We start from the raw sequence: 12,099 nt of genomic DNA, 5'->3' as shown, positions 1-12,099 counted from the left end.
ACTCTGAATAAATATTTCCCTTCTGAATTTTATTTAAAAAATTTGATTGTAATTTTAATTTTGAGTTAAATGAATCAATTTATATAAATTTTCAGATACGATAAATTTGCACATTTACGTTTAAAGTTGGTAATAAAATTTGCACGCGGGAACATTTTGTGTAGCGGGAAATTTCAAACACTCGCCAGCTGTATTTCGCGACATGTCAAACTTTAGTAAGCTACTCGATGAATTGCAAACTTAGCGATTTTAGCATAGTTAGCAGAATTCAGACTTGATTATGACTTGATGAGACGCACTAATATTTTGAAAAATTGACTATTTTATTAAAATTAGCGACATTGCGACTGCCGTATTCAGTAAGTTTCAATAACTTTTGATTCAGGGGGTTTGTTTACATTTTCCCCAGGCTCCTGTAATCGTAGATAAGTGATTATAATTGATTTTTGTGATTTTTATCGCTTTTCTAGATAATATTAGAGCTATGAGAGGAAAAGTTCTTATTCATAATAAAAGAGCATCAAAAGGATCAAAAGTTTGACGACACGTACAGCCAAGCATTGAATTACAAAGCCCAGTATGTCTGAAACTCTACAAGAGCGACAAGAAAATGAAATTGAAGCCCTCAAGGTATAACAAAAAAAAATTTTAAGTGAAGAGAAATCTAGATTATCTTCATAATTATTTGCAGGCAATTTTTGCACCGTCCGAGTTTCGAGATTTGCGGGAAGGTGATGTGTGGAACACCACTCGCCCACCTGACATCGTCCTGACGGTGACCCCTCAACAGGGAAGCAGTGGCCCAGCTGAGATTTATGCCCAAATTGACTTGCATGTTATCTGTGACGATAAATACCCAGAAAAGTAATTCTATCCTGATTATTTTTAAGTCTCTTAAATTTATTGTTAATAATTATCTCGCAGAGTCCCCAAGATTAACTTGGAGCACAGTAAAGGCTTATCCACTCAACACATCAACCAATTATCAGAAGAACTTGTATCGCTGGCAAATGAATTGGTTGGGGAAGTCATGATATACGAACTAGCCCAGCATGCTCAAGTAAAATATCAGGAAAAACCTACACTTGTTAGAAATTAAATTAAATCAACTTTTTGTAGAAATTTTTGATTGCCTTCAATAAACCGCAGTATCAATCTTTCTACGATGAAATGCAAGCTAGGCAGGCCCAACAAGAAAAGCAGAAGCAGTTGTTGAGACAACAGGAGCAAGACAAGGAGGTGAATTAAAACATTCACTTTTCCTGATCAAATCTTTTCAACACTTGTTTTCCAGAGGCAGAGCTTAAAGGAGCATATACAAAGAAAACAGCTAGCTCTTAAAGAAGAGGAGCGGCAAAGAAAAGAGATCATCCAGGAGAAAGAGACTGTGATCAACAGCGGCAGCGCAGCTGTGAATCAATCTTTAAAAAGGCAAAGGTTTGTACTTCAGTTTCAAATAAATTAAAAAGGTGCTAAAATTAATTTTGTTATAGAGCTCAGAGTTCCTCTAGCAGTGGTGACCGGCTGACATGCAACCATCGAGGAACAAAACTAGTCAAATTTTCTGATCGTCAAATACGAATCGGCCAGTGTTTAGGTAAAGGCTGAAATAAAATTAATGAAATCTCAAATCTGAATCCATTGCTCTGTAGGTCATAGCAACAGGGGCAAAATTGTTTACGCAGGTCAGGACATCGATTCAGGGGAGCTTGTTGTCGTCTCTCAGTGGAAGGTGAAATGTATTACACCCAAACGCAAAGGGTCTCAAGACGAAATTCACAGCTCAGAATTTACAAACATAATGAAACAAGTAATACCGTTGATGTAAACTCAAGATAATTATTTTAAGAATTATTAACAGATTTCATCAATGGAACAAGAAATGCACATGCTTCAAAAGCTTAGCCATCCTGGAATTGTAAGGTACAGAGGTTTCACTTACGAACAATTGAGCGATCACATGATGATATCAATACTTCAGGTAAAACAGTTAAATAAAAACCATTTATTTTTCCATACTTCTTTAAAATGTTTTTTTGCAGGAATTTGCAGATGGAGTGAATTTAGCAATTTTTCTTCAAGAATCAATATGTGTTGGATTGGACTTGCTTCATCACATAGCTAAAAATGCACTTGAATCTCTGTCGTTTCTCCACAGAAATAACATTGTCCACCGAGACTTACGTCACTCCAGCATATACATTTTGCAAAGTGGTATGATATCAATTTTTAGATTAAGCAAATTACACATTCCTTGTTTTTCAGGCGGTGTGACAATATCAAATTACAGTCTGGACAGCAAAATTGGAGAATTTGTGCAAGGCACAGAAAGGGTAGATTGTGGTCTTCCTCTAGCAATGGGCCGTGGTGCCAAAAAAGGAGACGTCTTCCGATTTGGCTGTTTACTGTTGTCTCTCTTCCAAGGATCTCCTATAACTGCAATCTTGCCTGTTCCGCCGTCCAATGCATCCAAAGAGTTTCAGGAATTTTTGCAAAAGTGCTTAGATAGAAACGAGCAAGATCGCTGGAGTGCAGAGCAGCTGTTGAACCATCCTTATGTTCACACCTATTTAGAGAGGCAAATCAGTCCCCTGCGCTCTGATGCTAAGAACGGTCTAGTGAGTATTATTGGTAAAATATAATCTAAATTATTCCTCTGCCCATATTTAGGATGATCTCTCTAGTGAAGCTGAAGGTGACACAAAAATTGTTCTCCCCGACTATTTTGGAAAGGGATCCTCTCGAGTGCACACTGAATTTGAAGTTCTCAAATGGTTGGGCAAAGGTGCATTTGGTGATGTGCTCAAAGTTAAAAACAAATTGGATGCTCGAGTTTATGCTCTGAAACGCATAAAACTGAATCCAAGGAACAAAACCTTGATCAGAAGAATCACAAGGGAATGCAAACTACTCTCTAGACTCAATCATGAAAATGTTGTGCGTTATTACAACTCGTGGATCGAAAGTGCATTAGTAGCACCAAACGATGAGCCTGACACATCTTTAGCAAGCGCAACAACTGAGGTTGGGTTAGGGCAAACAACTGAAGGTGCACACACAATTTGTGACGAGGACTTAATTTATAAACAAATTTTATCTTGATTTAGAAAACGCAAATTTGGAAAAATCCATTCTAGCCAATGCAAGTGTAGAGTGGAGTGTCTCTTACGAGGCTAGGCCACAATTTTACAATTTTGGCTCTGATTCATCAAGCTCTGATGAGGATGAAGATGCAGGGCCGTGGGCAGCTATTTTGTAAATAAGATTTTATCTCAAAAATCAATCGTTATATTTCATTTTTTTTTTGTCATAGTCCTCCTGACCAGTCGAGCAGTATTGTATTTGAAGGGGAGGTGCAAGATGAAGAATTGGAAGACCAAGTAGATTCTCAAGCCAGTGGAAGCCGGCAAGAACATGAGCCTAAAGAAATTCAATTCCTCTACATTCAGATGGAATTTTGTGAGAAAAGCACACTAAGGTATAATTTTTTTAAACTGTCTTTTTTTTAGGAATTTTTTGACACAACTTATTTTGTTCCATTTTGGAAGCATAAATTTAAAATAAAAATCAAGAAAAAATGACACAATAAATTCATTTCTTCTAATTGAATTTGGAATACAACCACAAAGAAGTGGAAAAAGACTTGTAGTTAGGTGCCGTGTGTGCACATATGGCACCTATCTAAATTTCCATTTCCACACCTTCAGTGAGAGTAATTCAATTTTAAGTGTCATTTTTTTTTTTAATTTTTAATTATTTACAAATTCTTTATCTCAAAATTGGGATTCATTTAATTTTCTAACATTTCATTTATTTTAGGAATGCCATTGATAGTGGAGAACTTTACTCAGACGAGCAGAGAGTTTGGCGCCTGTTTCGAGAAATCGTTGAGGGCTTGGCTCACATTCATCAGCAAGGAATGATTCATAGAGATCTGAAGCCAGTAAATGTGTTCTTAGACATACAAGACCATGTTAAAATTGGAGATTTTGGATTGGCAACTTCAAAATCATCAGCGCCTATTGGAAAAGAGCACCTCTCCTTAGTGAGCCCAGAAATAAGCTCAAAAGATTTCCAGGACGACGGTGGCGCTCTAACTGGTCACGTCGGCACTGCCCTTTACTCTGCACCCGAATTAAACACAATTGCAGGGCAAGTTGTCTTCTATAATCAGGCAAGTTAAAATTATTAATGAATCAATAAATTACTAATGATCAATTCACTTCAATTTTAGAAAGTCGACATTTACAGCCTTGGGATAATTTTCTTTGAAATGTGCCATGCGCCTCTGGGAACAACAATGGAAAGAGTGAAAGTCCTTGTTGCTCTACGACAGCAGGATATCAATTTGCCGGCTGATTTCTCAAAAGAAGAACACCCTCAGCAAGTCCATGTCATCAAGTGGCTGCTCAATCATGATCCGAGCAAACGGCCGTCGGCTCAAGAACTGCTAAAAGCGGAATGTCTTTTGCCTCTGCAGCATGAGGATGTTGCGCTTCAAGAGATACTGACCAACGCGTTTGAAAACACGCAGAGCAAAGTTTACAAACATTTAGTCAGCTCCTTCATGGCACAGGTAAAGAGTGGCAAAGTGCCCATGCCCATAATTGTTTTCTTACTTAACTTAAATATATCACATTTGATGTTTATCTTAGGAGGTTCCCCAAGCGGAAGATCTAACTTTTGACATGGGAATGAGCAAAAGTCTTGCAGTCCCAAGAGCTATGAGTGCCGTTAGACCTATGATTGAGAAAATTTTTCTCAAGCATGGAGCTGTACGACTCTCGTCCCCAATGCTTATTCCAAAAAGCAGCACTTCAACCCGTGTGAAGGAAACAAGCACAACTGTAACTATGATGACTCACTCTGGATCGGTTGTGACTCTCCCTCATGACCTCCGTGTCCCATTTGCAAGATTTGTGGCCTGGAGTGGTATCACAACTTCTCTTAAAAGATACACCATCGAAAAGGTGTTTCGTGAAAGAAGAGTGTTTGGTGTCCATCCTCGAGAGCTTTACGAATGTGCATTTGACATAGTTTCACCAAATTTAAGTATGTTTTGCACAATCTTTTTTTTTTTACTTTTTTTTATTAAATTTTTTTCAGCAGGTTTTCAGCTGGCTGAAGCAGAGCTGTTAGCAATTCTTTCAGAAATTGTGAGTGAATTCAATGAGGACATTCAGGGCGCAGTTATTAGACTCAATCACACCTCTTTGGTAAAAGCTGTGCTTTTAAATAGCGGAATCGACGAGGAAAAACATGACGAGTACATAAGCATGATACACGAGTTAAAGGTAGCTTATTCAGTAAAATGCCATATATAGAGACAAAAATATTTAATCATATATTTTTTTCGTAGGATTCTAACAAACCAAACGCAAAATTGCAAAATTTATCACATCATTCCATGGAAAACTTAACTACGGTGCTCAAGGCAGAAGCGCCACTTAGTCAAATGCACAATTTGAAAGCACTTGCTAAAGGTCGTGGTACTACTGCTAATCTGGCTAAGGAAGGCTTAAAATATTTGGAATCGGTCATCAGTGCTGCCGAACTTTTGGGCGTAAAGGTATACAAATTCAGTCAAAAAATAAAACATTAAAAATCCTATAACATCAAAAACTTTCCAGTGTCCTATGATTGTCTCACCTGGACTGGTGCTTGATCCGAATCGCTACAGTGGATTCATTTGCCAACTCTGCTGCGAGAACCCGACTTCTCACCATCGTAGACAAAGAGACGTCATAGCAGTTGGCGGGAACTATTCGCACCTTCTCTCCAAATACAGGTAAAAACTATTTTCTTTCTTTCAATTGTAATTTATTTTGGAGCTCGTGAATTTTGTGATGAGCTTGCTCAGCAACGCACCACTCGGGTTGGCAGTCGGGGATGAATTGCAAGTGGTTTAAGGACATTTCAAACGAATCAGATGCCTCCTTTTGAGTTAAAGTTTTAATTGATAGTAAATGTTATTTTGAAGGATGGCTTGCCTTTAATTTGCTTTCTTTTGATGGGTCTGTTTCATCGTCTCTCTTGATCGTTTCAAGGATTGTCATACCTAATTCATAATATACCGTTCCTTTCAAAGATGAAATTCCTGAAGAAAATATATTATTCATTTTAAGCTTTTGCATGGTATGAAGTGAATATTTTTGAAACTCTGTAATTTACCTGAGAATAGTTTATCGGCTACTCTGATAATTTCCCTACACAATGTCTCCTTGCGCTTCAGTTTTCTTTTAGTACAATATTGGGGACTGTATAGGTGAAGCAAAGTGTGCTTTACATCTACAATTGTTGAATGGGAAGAGTAAAGGTGCTTTTGGAGTTCAATCAGAAGATTTTCGTATTCCTGCGGTCCACTCTCGTCTGAGTCGTCCAACTCGTGGACTGCATCTATGGCTCTCCTCGTTATCTCACGTGCAATTAAACCTACATGGGCGCATTTTGTGTTGTATTTAATGTGGATTATTCATTTTTGATATCTGAAGGAAGCGAACCTGTAACTTTATAGTCGCACCTCCTGCAATGCCAAATCTCCTGTTTATATTCTTCCTCATTTTTAGCTGGCGGTGTCAATGGATTTTCAGGCAGAACAGCCCCTTGACAAAAAGCATTGTCTCCATTTCCGTCTCTTAAAACGGTTATCTTGTTGCATAATTTTTTAAATTTCATTTTTTAATTAACTCATACTTTTGTTTGCAACGAAGTGCAGATAGGAAAGAGCCCATTTCCGTGGGGTCTGTGCATCTTTCGCACACGCACAAGAAATGCTTGCTGTAAAAAAGGTGCGACCTTCTCTCAGGCGTTGGCCAAAGGCTGTCGGTGTACGTAACAGTGATGTGGTCTCCTTTCGGAATGTCTCGGGTCGCCCTAACGCAAAGGCTAAGATCTTTTTCAAACGTCCTAAAAGTGTTGGGAATGCAGTTGTGTTCAGGCAGACTTGCAACCGGGTACACAGCCTGCACGTTGTTTGTCGGCATCCGGACCTACATTTCCGAAATAGAATTAATTGCACTAATTGCTCAATTTCTTTTTACGCGCTAACCTCATACGCATTGACTTCTAGCACGGCCAAAAGTCTTAGCATTTCTTTCTCAGACGCCGGCAGGCCAAAGCGCGCCGTCAGTAGAGCGCAGAGTGCTTTGGCCTTTCGCTTCTGCAATTTAGGTCTTCTCGTGCTTTCAAGCGCCTCCATGCTTTCAAGTGCATTCCACTTCTCTGGGTCTTTTGTCTTCAGCATTAAACAGCGGATTAGAATCACACAATCGTACAAAGGGTCGTGCGCCGTGGGGTCATATATGTTGACAGGCACGCCAGACCTTGCTGTGGCCTCACATTCCGGCTACAAAAAACACAATTTTTTTTCAAGATTAATGCAATTCAAAAATCTAACCTGGTGGCGCAGAGAAAAAATGCACTCCTCAGAGCAGAGAAGCCAACCACAGGTTGGACACCTCAAGTCTTCAGGGTCGTCGACCGGTGGCAATGGTCCGTAGCAGCCAAGGCAAAGTGGTGCACAGCCCGGCTGCAGGCCTGACACAAGTGGTTCAGCCCTGAAGACCAGGTCGCCCGCTTTGATATCCTGAGCGGCGACGAGATACCGGCCTAGCTGTTCATTATGGCGCACTTCGTATTTGAGGACGGCGCCAGTGTCAAGGTCCGAAACGACCCTTCCGCCCGAATTGCACCGCATGCAATCGCTGTCGATCGCGGTGGACGTCAATTGCTCTTGATTTTCTGCGTTCACATTTCAATTAATAGAGCGTTTAATTTTACGTTTGTTTTTTCCTGCCAATTGAATGTGAATTAAACAACTTACCCATTAACCACAATCGGAATGACAATAAACGACACACTTAATTTGCCGGTTCACAAAGGGAAAGAATCCTTAAAGCAATTAGAATGATTCGACGGTTAGCAGGTCTTCTCTTGGGCGCGAGAGTTGTAAGTAAGGATCTGTATATGTGTGCGTGCGGTCTGGAGGTACGCCAAGTCGAAAGCGCCCGGGCCAAAACGGTGGAGGAGGAGACTGTGGTGATAGGTAAACGCAAATCATCCTTCTTCTCGAAGACAAAGAGCGGCCTACAACACAACAGCAGCAGAAACACACTCTTCAGCTATAAATAGTTAGGGAAACAATTCGTATAAATAGAATACTACCGCTCGTCAATACGTGGAATGCAAATAAAGTAACGCGGCCTGTGGGTGCTCGACTTGGCTGGCCCAACTGCGTAGAGCGCCCGACAAGTTATTTTGATAAATAAACATCCAATTTTTATATTAAATTTTTCTTCATAGAAAAAAAAGTTGTCTAAAAATAAAATAAAGATTTATATCAAATAATTAGCTCTCAGACTTTTTAATGTTATATAACTTTTTATCTGTTTGTTTCAGGGATGTCTTAGAAAATGCCCAATCAGTACGAATGGTGCCTATTGGTGGCTCTGGGATATCAGTGTCACTTGAAAGACTGGCAGCTATCCTGCAGCAACAGTGTTCCGACCCTTTGATTCTCAGCCAGGCCGACACAGTGATTAGCTCGCTGGGTTCGAAAGTCTTGCAGAGAGAGGCGCCAAAGCTCGCACGAGAGCTATGGGCTGCTGGCGTGAAAACCCATCTTGTACAACATGTGCAAGTAATTTAATATACCAAAAACGTAATTCAAATTTTTAAATATTTGTTCTGAAGGGAATAGAGGAAGCTGAAGCGTTGGTAAAAGAACTGGGTGCCTTGTATTTGGTTTTGCTCAAAGATTCAGAGCCCAATATCACAAGGATCAGAACATGGGACAAGGACAGGTTAATTTTTTTTTAAATATAATTATACTGCTCAAATATTGTAACCAATTGACACCAATTTCACCACAGATTTCAAGATAAAAAGGTAGATCTGGCGGATGTAACAGGATGGCTCACTCGCAAATATAACAGCAGTGAGGAGGCGCCGGACACGAATGTCGTGAGCAATTACGCAAACCAGTCGTCTGCCTCAATGAACGTCGGAATCAATGCTGGCTTCAATTTTCACTTCGCAACTAATGAGAAATTGGCACACAACACCCGACGTCGCTACGAGGGTTTGGTGAGCATTTGCTATGAATTAAAATGAGCTGAATTTGCAGGCATGAATTTTATAGATTGCTGGGCATTTGGCACACCTGGTTAAATTTTTAAGTCCAAAGTCTGTGGTCGAAGTAGTGGCAGTGAGCGTCGAAGGAAACATTGTCAAATCCTTGGCTGCTAATTTGGAAATAAATGGCAGCGAAGACGAGTTTAATGCGAGTATTTCAGCTGTTGTAGAGAAGTAAAGATTGTTTTGAAGTTGTTGGTCATATGATTAATTATTTCTTTAAGGTACGGAAAGCATCGAAAGTACTTGGCCCAAGTTTGTGACAAGCTGTTTGAAATCAAATTTGAGAAGAAGTTATATGGTATAGTGTTGTACAGCCTCGCAGACAATGTATACAGAACATTATTTTAATACAATATTTTTGTAAAACATGTCTAATTTGTGATAAGAGGAGTTATTCAACTTTTTTGATAAATTTTGAATAAAATAGCTTTCAAATCAATTCAGAAAATTTATAATAATTTATTTTCTTTATTAAAATGCTTATCGACAGAGTGCAACAGAGTTTTCTCAATGCTTTAGTTTGTTAAAATATTTGAATGTGGCTGAATTTTAAAACAATGGTCACTTTTTAGTTGCAGTAATTTCATTTTTGTACTTTTCCAGCAAAACATTAATGGAGTTGATATGGGATGCATGTTCCCTCAATGGCCATAACCTCTTCCACAGACATAGGCACTAATCTGAAGTAGCACTTGTTTCCCCTGATATCCTGACCGACTGCAACCATAAGTCTTGGTGCTTTGTCTTCAGCTTCCTTGGCACTTCTAGGGACAGTCTTGCTGCTTCCACTGGCATTTTTGTCTCTCTCCTCGTTTTTCTCGGCGTTTTGGGATTCATTCTTTTCCTCGGAGGCAGGTGGCTGTTTCTTTGGGTCTTTTACCCTCTTTTCAGTGTCAACAACCATCTCCAACTCTTCAGCCTCAAATTCTTCCTCAGTTTCATTTCCGTCTTCTTCAAGTCTTGGAGTAGGCGGTTTTTCAGGTTGATCTAGGATTATTTTCAGTAAGTCGGCAGCTACTTGCTCCTGTACCTGGTGTTCTTTTCCAGTCATAATATTTGCAGTAGTGAAGATCGATACCTCGTCTGAATCTTTCTCTTGCTCAGCTACAGTAGCTACGGTTAGATTCTGGGACTGTGCAATTTTTCCACCTTTGAACAGGTTTTCAACCAAGCTAACAGCTTTGCAGTGCTTCTTGCCAATCAAAAGGTCACCGATGCTCTCAGGAGGTGCATTTTGTGAATCTAAATTTTAATAATAAATGTCAAAAGCACAATTCAAAATATTATACAAACCAAATTCATCATAATTATCATTCCATTTTACATTTCGGGCTGCCTTATTTTTGGTATTTTGCTTCTCAGCATCTTCGTCCTCACTATCAGAAGGTATCATCTGAGTGTGTTTCTTCCTGGTCTTTGGGCTGTTGACATCAGTGGAGTGAGAGGGTTGTGGTTTAGTCTTCATTATGTCCTCAACAACGACAGAAGATTCCATTGAGAGCTTATCAGGGACAGGTTGCTTGCGAGAGGTTGCTTTTGGACTTTCTATTAAGCCCAAGCAATTCAACAACTCTTCACTAACTTTAGCCTTTTGTTTCCCAGTGAGCAAATCATAAACAGCAGATCCAGATTCTGCAGATAAGAAATTATTACATGCTAAAACCCAAAACAACTCCATCGAGCATTAGTCTGCTGACCTGAAACAACAGTGGCTGTTTCATCAAAGGAAGAATGTGAAGAAATTGTCTTTGTCTTTTCTCGAGGCACTAGAAATGATTGTTTGGGGCCATCAATCTTTGATTCATCAGTTCTGGAAACCTTTGTGCGTCTCAAATGGTTGTCCTCAGAATGACATTCTAAATATTTATAAACATAGCAAAGTTATACTTGTCTCAAAACGAATTTTTAAGTTGAATAATTTACCCATCTTCCTTTTAGACTGAGGGCTCCTCATTTGAATTGCATCTGCATCTTTGTCTTCCTTATCTTGATGCTTTTCATTCCTCGGACGCAAAGCCCTGTTGGATTTAGTTCGACCACTAAAATTTTTAGAATTTAATGTCATTATTCTATGAATTTAAAAACAAAAAGATGTTATACTGTGTCAAATGAAGCTCATATTCACTATCTGAAGAAGAGTCCAATTCCTCTAATATTTTTGCACGGTTCACTTTTGATGAGACTGGAACCGATTCCCTGAAATTAAATGAAATAAATATTTCGCAAGAAGTTCTTATAAGTTTTTCAACATACTTGTAGAATCTTTGTTTGAAGAGATTAGCATCATATCTATTGCAGTACTTTTCAAAGTTGGGAGCTACTTGTTCATACATAGCCGCTTTCATCAAAGAAGCTGATCGTCCATTCAACACCTGTAAGCATTTCCAAAAGTTTTTCATTGTATTTTTTTGTTTGTCATCGATAAATTAATTATAATTATAAAAATCTTGTTGCCTTTCACTAATTTAATTTCAATTCAAACTTACAAAGTCATTAACAAGACTCTTGTAAAACTCCAGGTTTTTTATTTTGTCATGAGCTTTTCTCTGGATAATTGCTGTCACCAACGTCTTCAGCTCGCTCTCAGTTAAATCTGGTTGATTTGTGCGAGGCCTGCCAGATAAAAAGATATTAAAATTTAAATAACAAATAATATTAATCTTTCTTGATACATAGAGCATTACATACATGATAAAAACTTAATTTCCTTGCTTCTTTAATTTGTAGTTTTAGACATTGTCTGAACACGCGTTGGTGATTTATATGGAGCAGAATTTTCAATTATGTAGTTGCATAAATAAAATATTTGCAGTCATCACAGCATTTTGCAACAGAAGTAACAGAACCAGAATAAAAACAGGAACCAACAGGAATTAACCACTTCTTGCAGGGACCGTTTTGTTTGCGTGCGTTTGCGTGTTCGGTGTGGCCCTCTGTCGGCAAAATCAAATCAAAAGCAGATTC

At 38.9% G+C, this 12,099-nt stretch overlaps 3 protein-coding genes across 4 annotated transcripts; 1 reads left to right on the top strand and 2 right to left on the bottom strand.

Moving 5' to 3' along the window:
- Window positions 1-191: 191 nt before the first annotated feature.
- On the top strand, window positions 192-9,580 carry LOC132198301 (eIF-2-alpha kinase GCN2). 2 transcript variants are annotated; one of them, XM_059622256.1, is made up of 25 exons: window positions 192-359; window positions 471-630; window positions 692-864; window positions 925-1,060; window positions 1,120-1,239; window positions 1,295-1,437; window positions 1,494-1,597; window positions 1,653-1,810; window positions 1,862-1,981; window positions 2,043-2,214; window positions 2,266-2,618; window positions 2,671-3,049; window positions 3,108-3,255; window positions 3,314-3,478; window positions 3,820-4,174; window positions 4,235-4,576; window positions 4,656-5,052; window positions 5,110-5,294; window positions 5,360-5,569; window positions 5,631-5,788; window positions 8,398-8,638; window positions 8,692-8,801; window positions 8,871-9,084; window positions 9,140-9,306; window positions 9,357-9,580. In XM_059622256.1, exons 2-25 carry the CDS (start codon window positions 580-582, stop codon window positions 9,481-9,483), a joined length of 4,728 nt encoding a protein of 1,575 aa, XP_059478239.1. In that variant the 5' UTR covers window positions 192-359; window positions 471-579; the 3' UTR covers window positions 9,484-9,580. The 2 variants fall into 2 exon arrangements, with proteins under 2 accessions (XP_059478239.1, XP_059478238.1); XM_059622255.1 differs by having other exon boundaries at window positions 5,107-5,294.
- LOC132198307 (SET domain-containing protein SmydA-8-like) lies at window positions 5,322-8,061 on the bottom strand. The gene is made up of 8 exons (XM_059622271.1): window positions 7,823-8,061; window positions 7,397-7,740; window positions 7,049-7,345; window positions 6,694-6,989; window positions 6,501-6,634; window positions 6,172-6,432; window positions 5,991-6,097; window positions 5,322-5,936 (listed from the first exon to the last, which is right to left on the bottom strand). The coding sequence occupies exons 1-8, from the start codon at window positions 7,824-7,826 to the stop codon at window positions 5,796-5,798; spliced, it is 1,584 nt and encodes a 527-aa protein (XP_059478254.1). The 5' UTR covers window positions 7,827-8,061; the 3' UTR covers window positions 5,322-5,795.
- LOC132198306 (uncharacterized) lies at window positions 9,571-12,068 on the bottom strand. The gene is made up of 8 exons (XM_059622270.1): window positions 11,824-12,068; window positions 11,622-11,748; window positions 11,389-11,507; window positions 11,236-11,331; window positions 11,059-11,174; window positions 10,833-10,991; window positions 10,429-10,767; window positions 9,571-10,377 (listed from the first exon to the last, which is right to left on the bottom strand). Coding segments are annotated over exons 1-8 (1,590 nt in total). The 5' UTR covers window positions 11,826-12,068; the 3' UTR covers window positions 9,571-9,745.
- Window positions 12,069-12,099: the final 31 nt, after the last annotated feature.

Source organism: Neocloeon triangulifer, unplaced genomic scaffold (assembly GCF_031216515.1).
Source record: "Neocloeon triangulifer isolate White Clay Creek 2 clone unplaced genomic scaffold, ASM3121651v1 ptg000012l, whole genome shotgun sequence".
Taxonomy (NCBI): Eukaryota; Metazoa; Arthropoda; class Insecta; order Ephemeroptera; family Baetidae; genus Neocloeon; species Neocloeon triangulifer.
The sequence above is the reverse complement of the archived record's forward strand: the minus strand, read 5'-3'. Positions and strand labels throughout refer to the sequence as shown.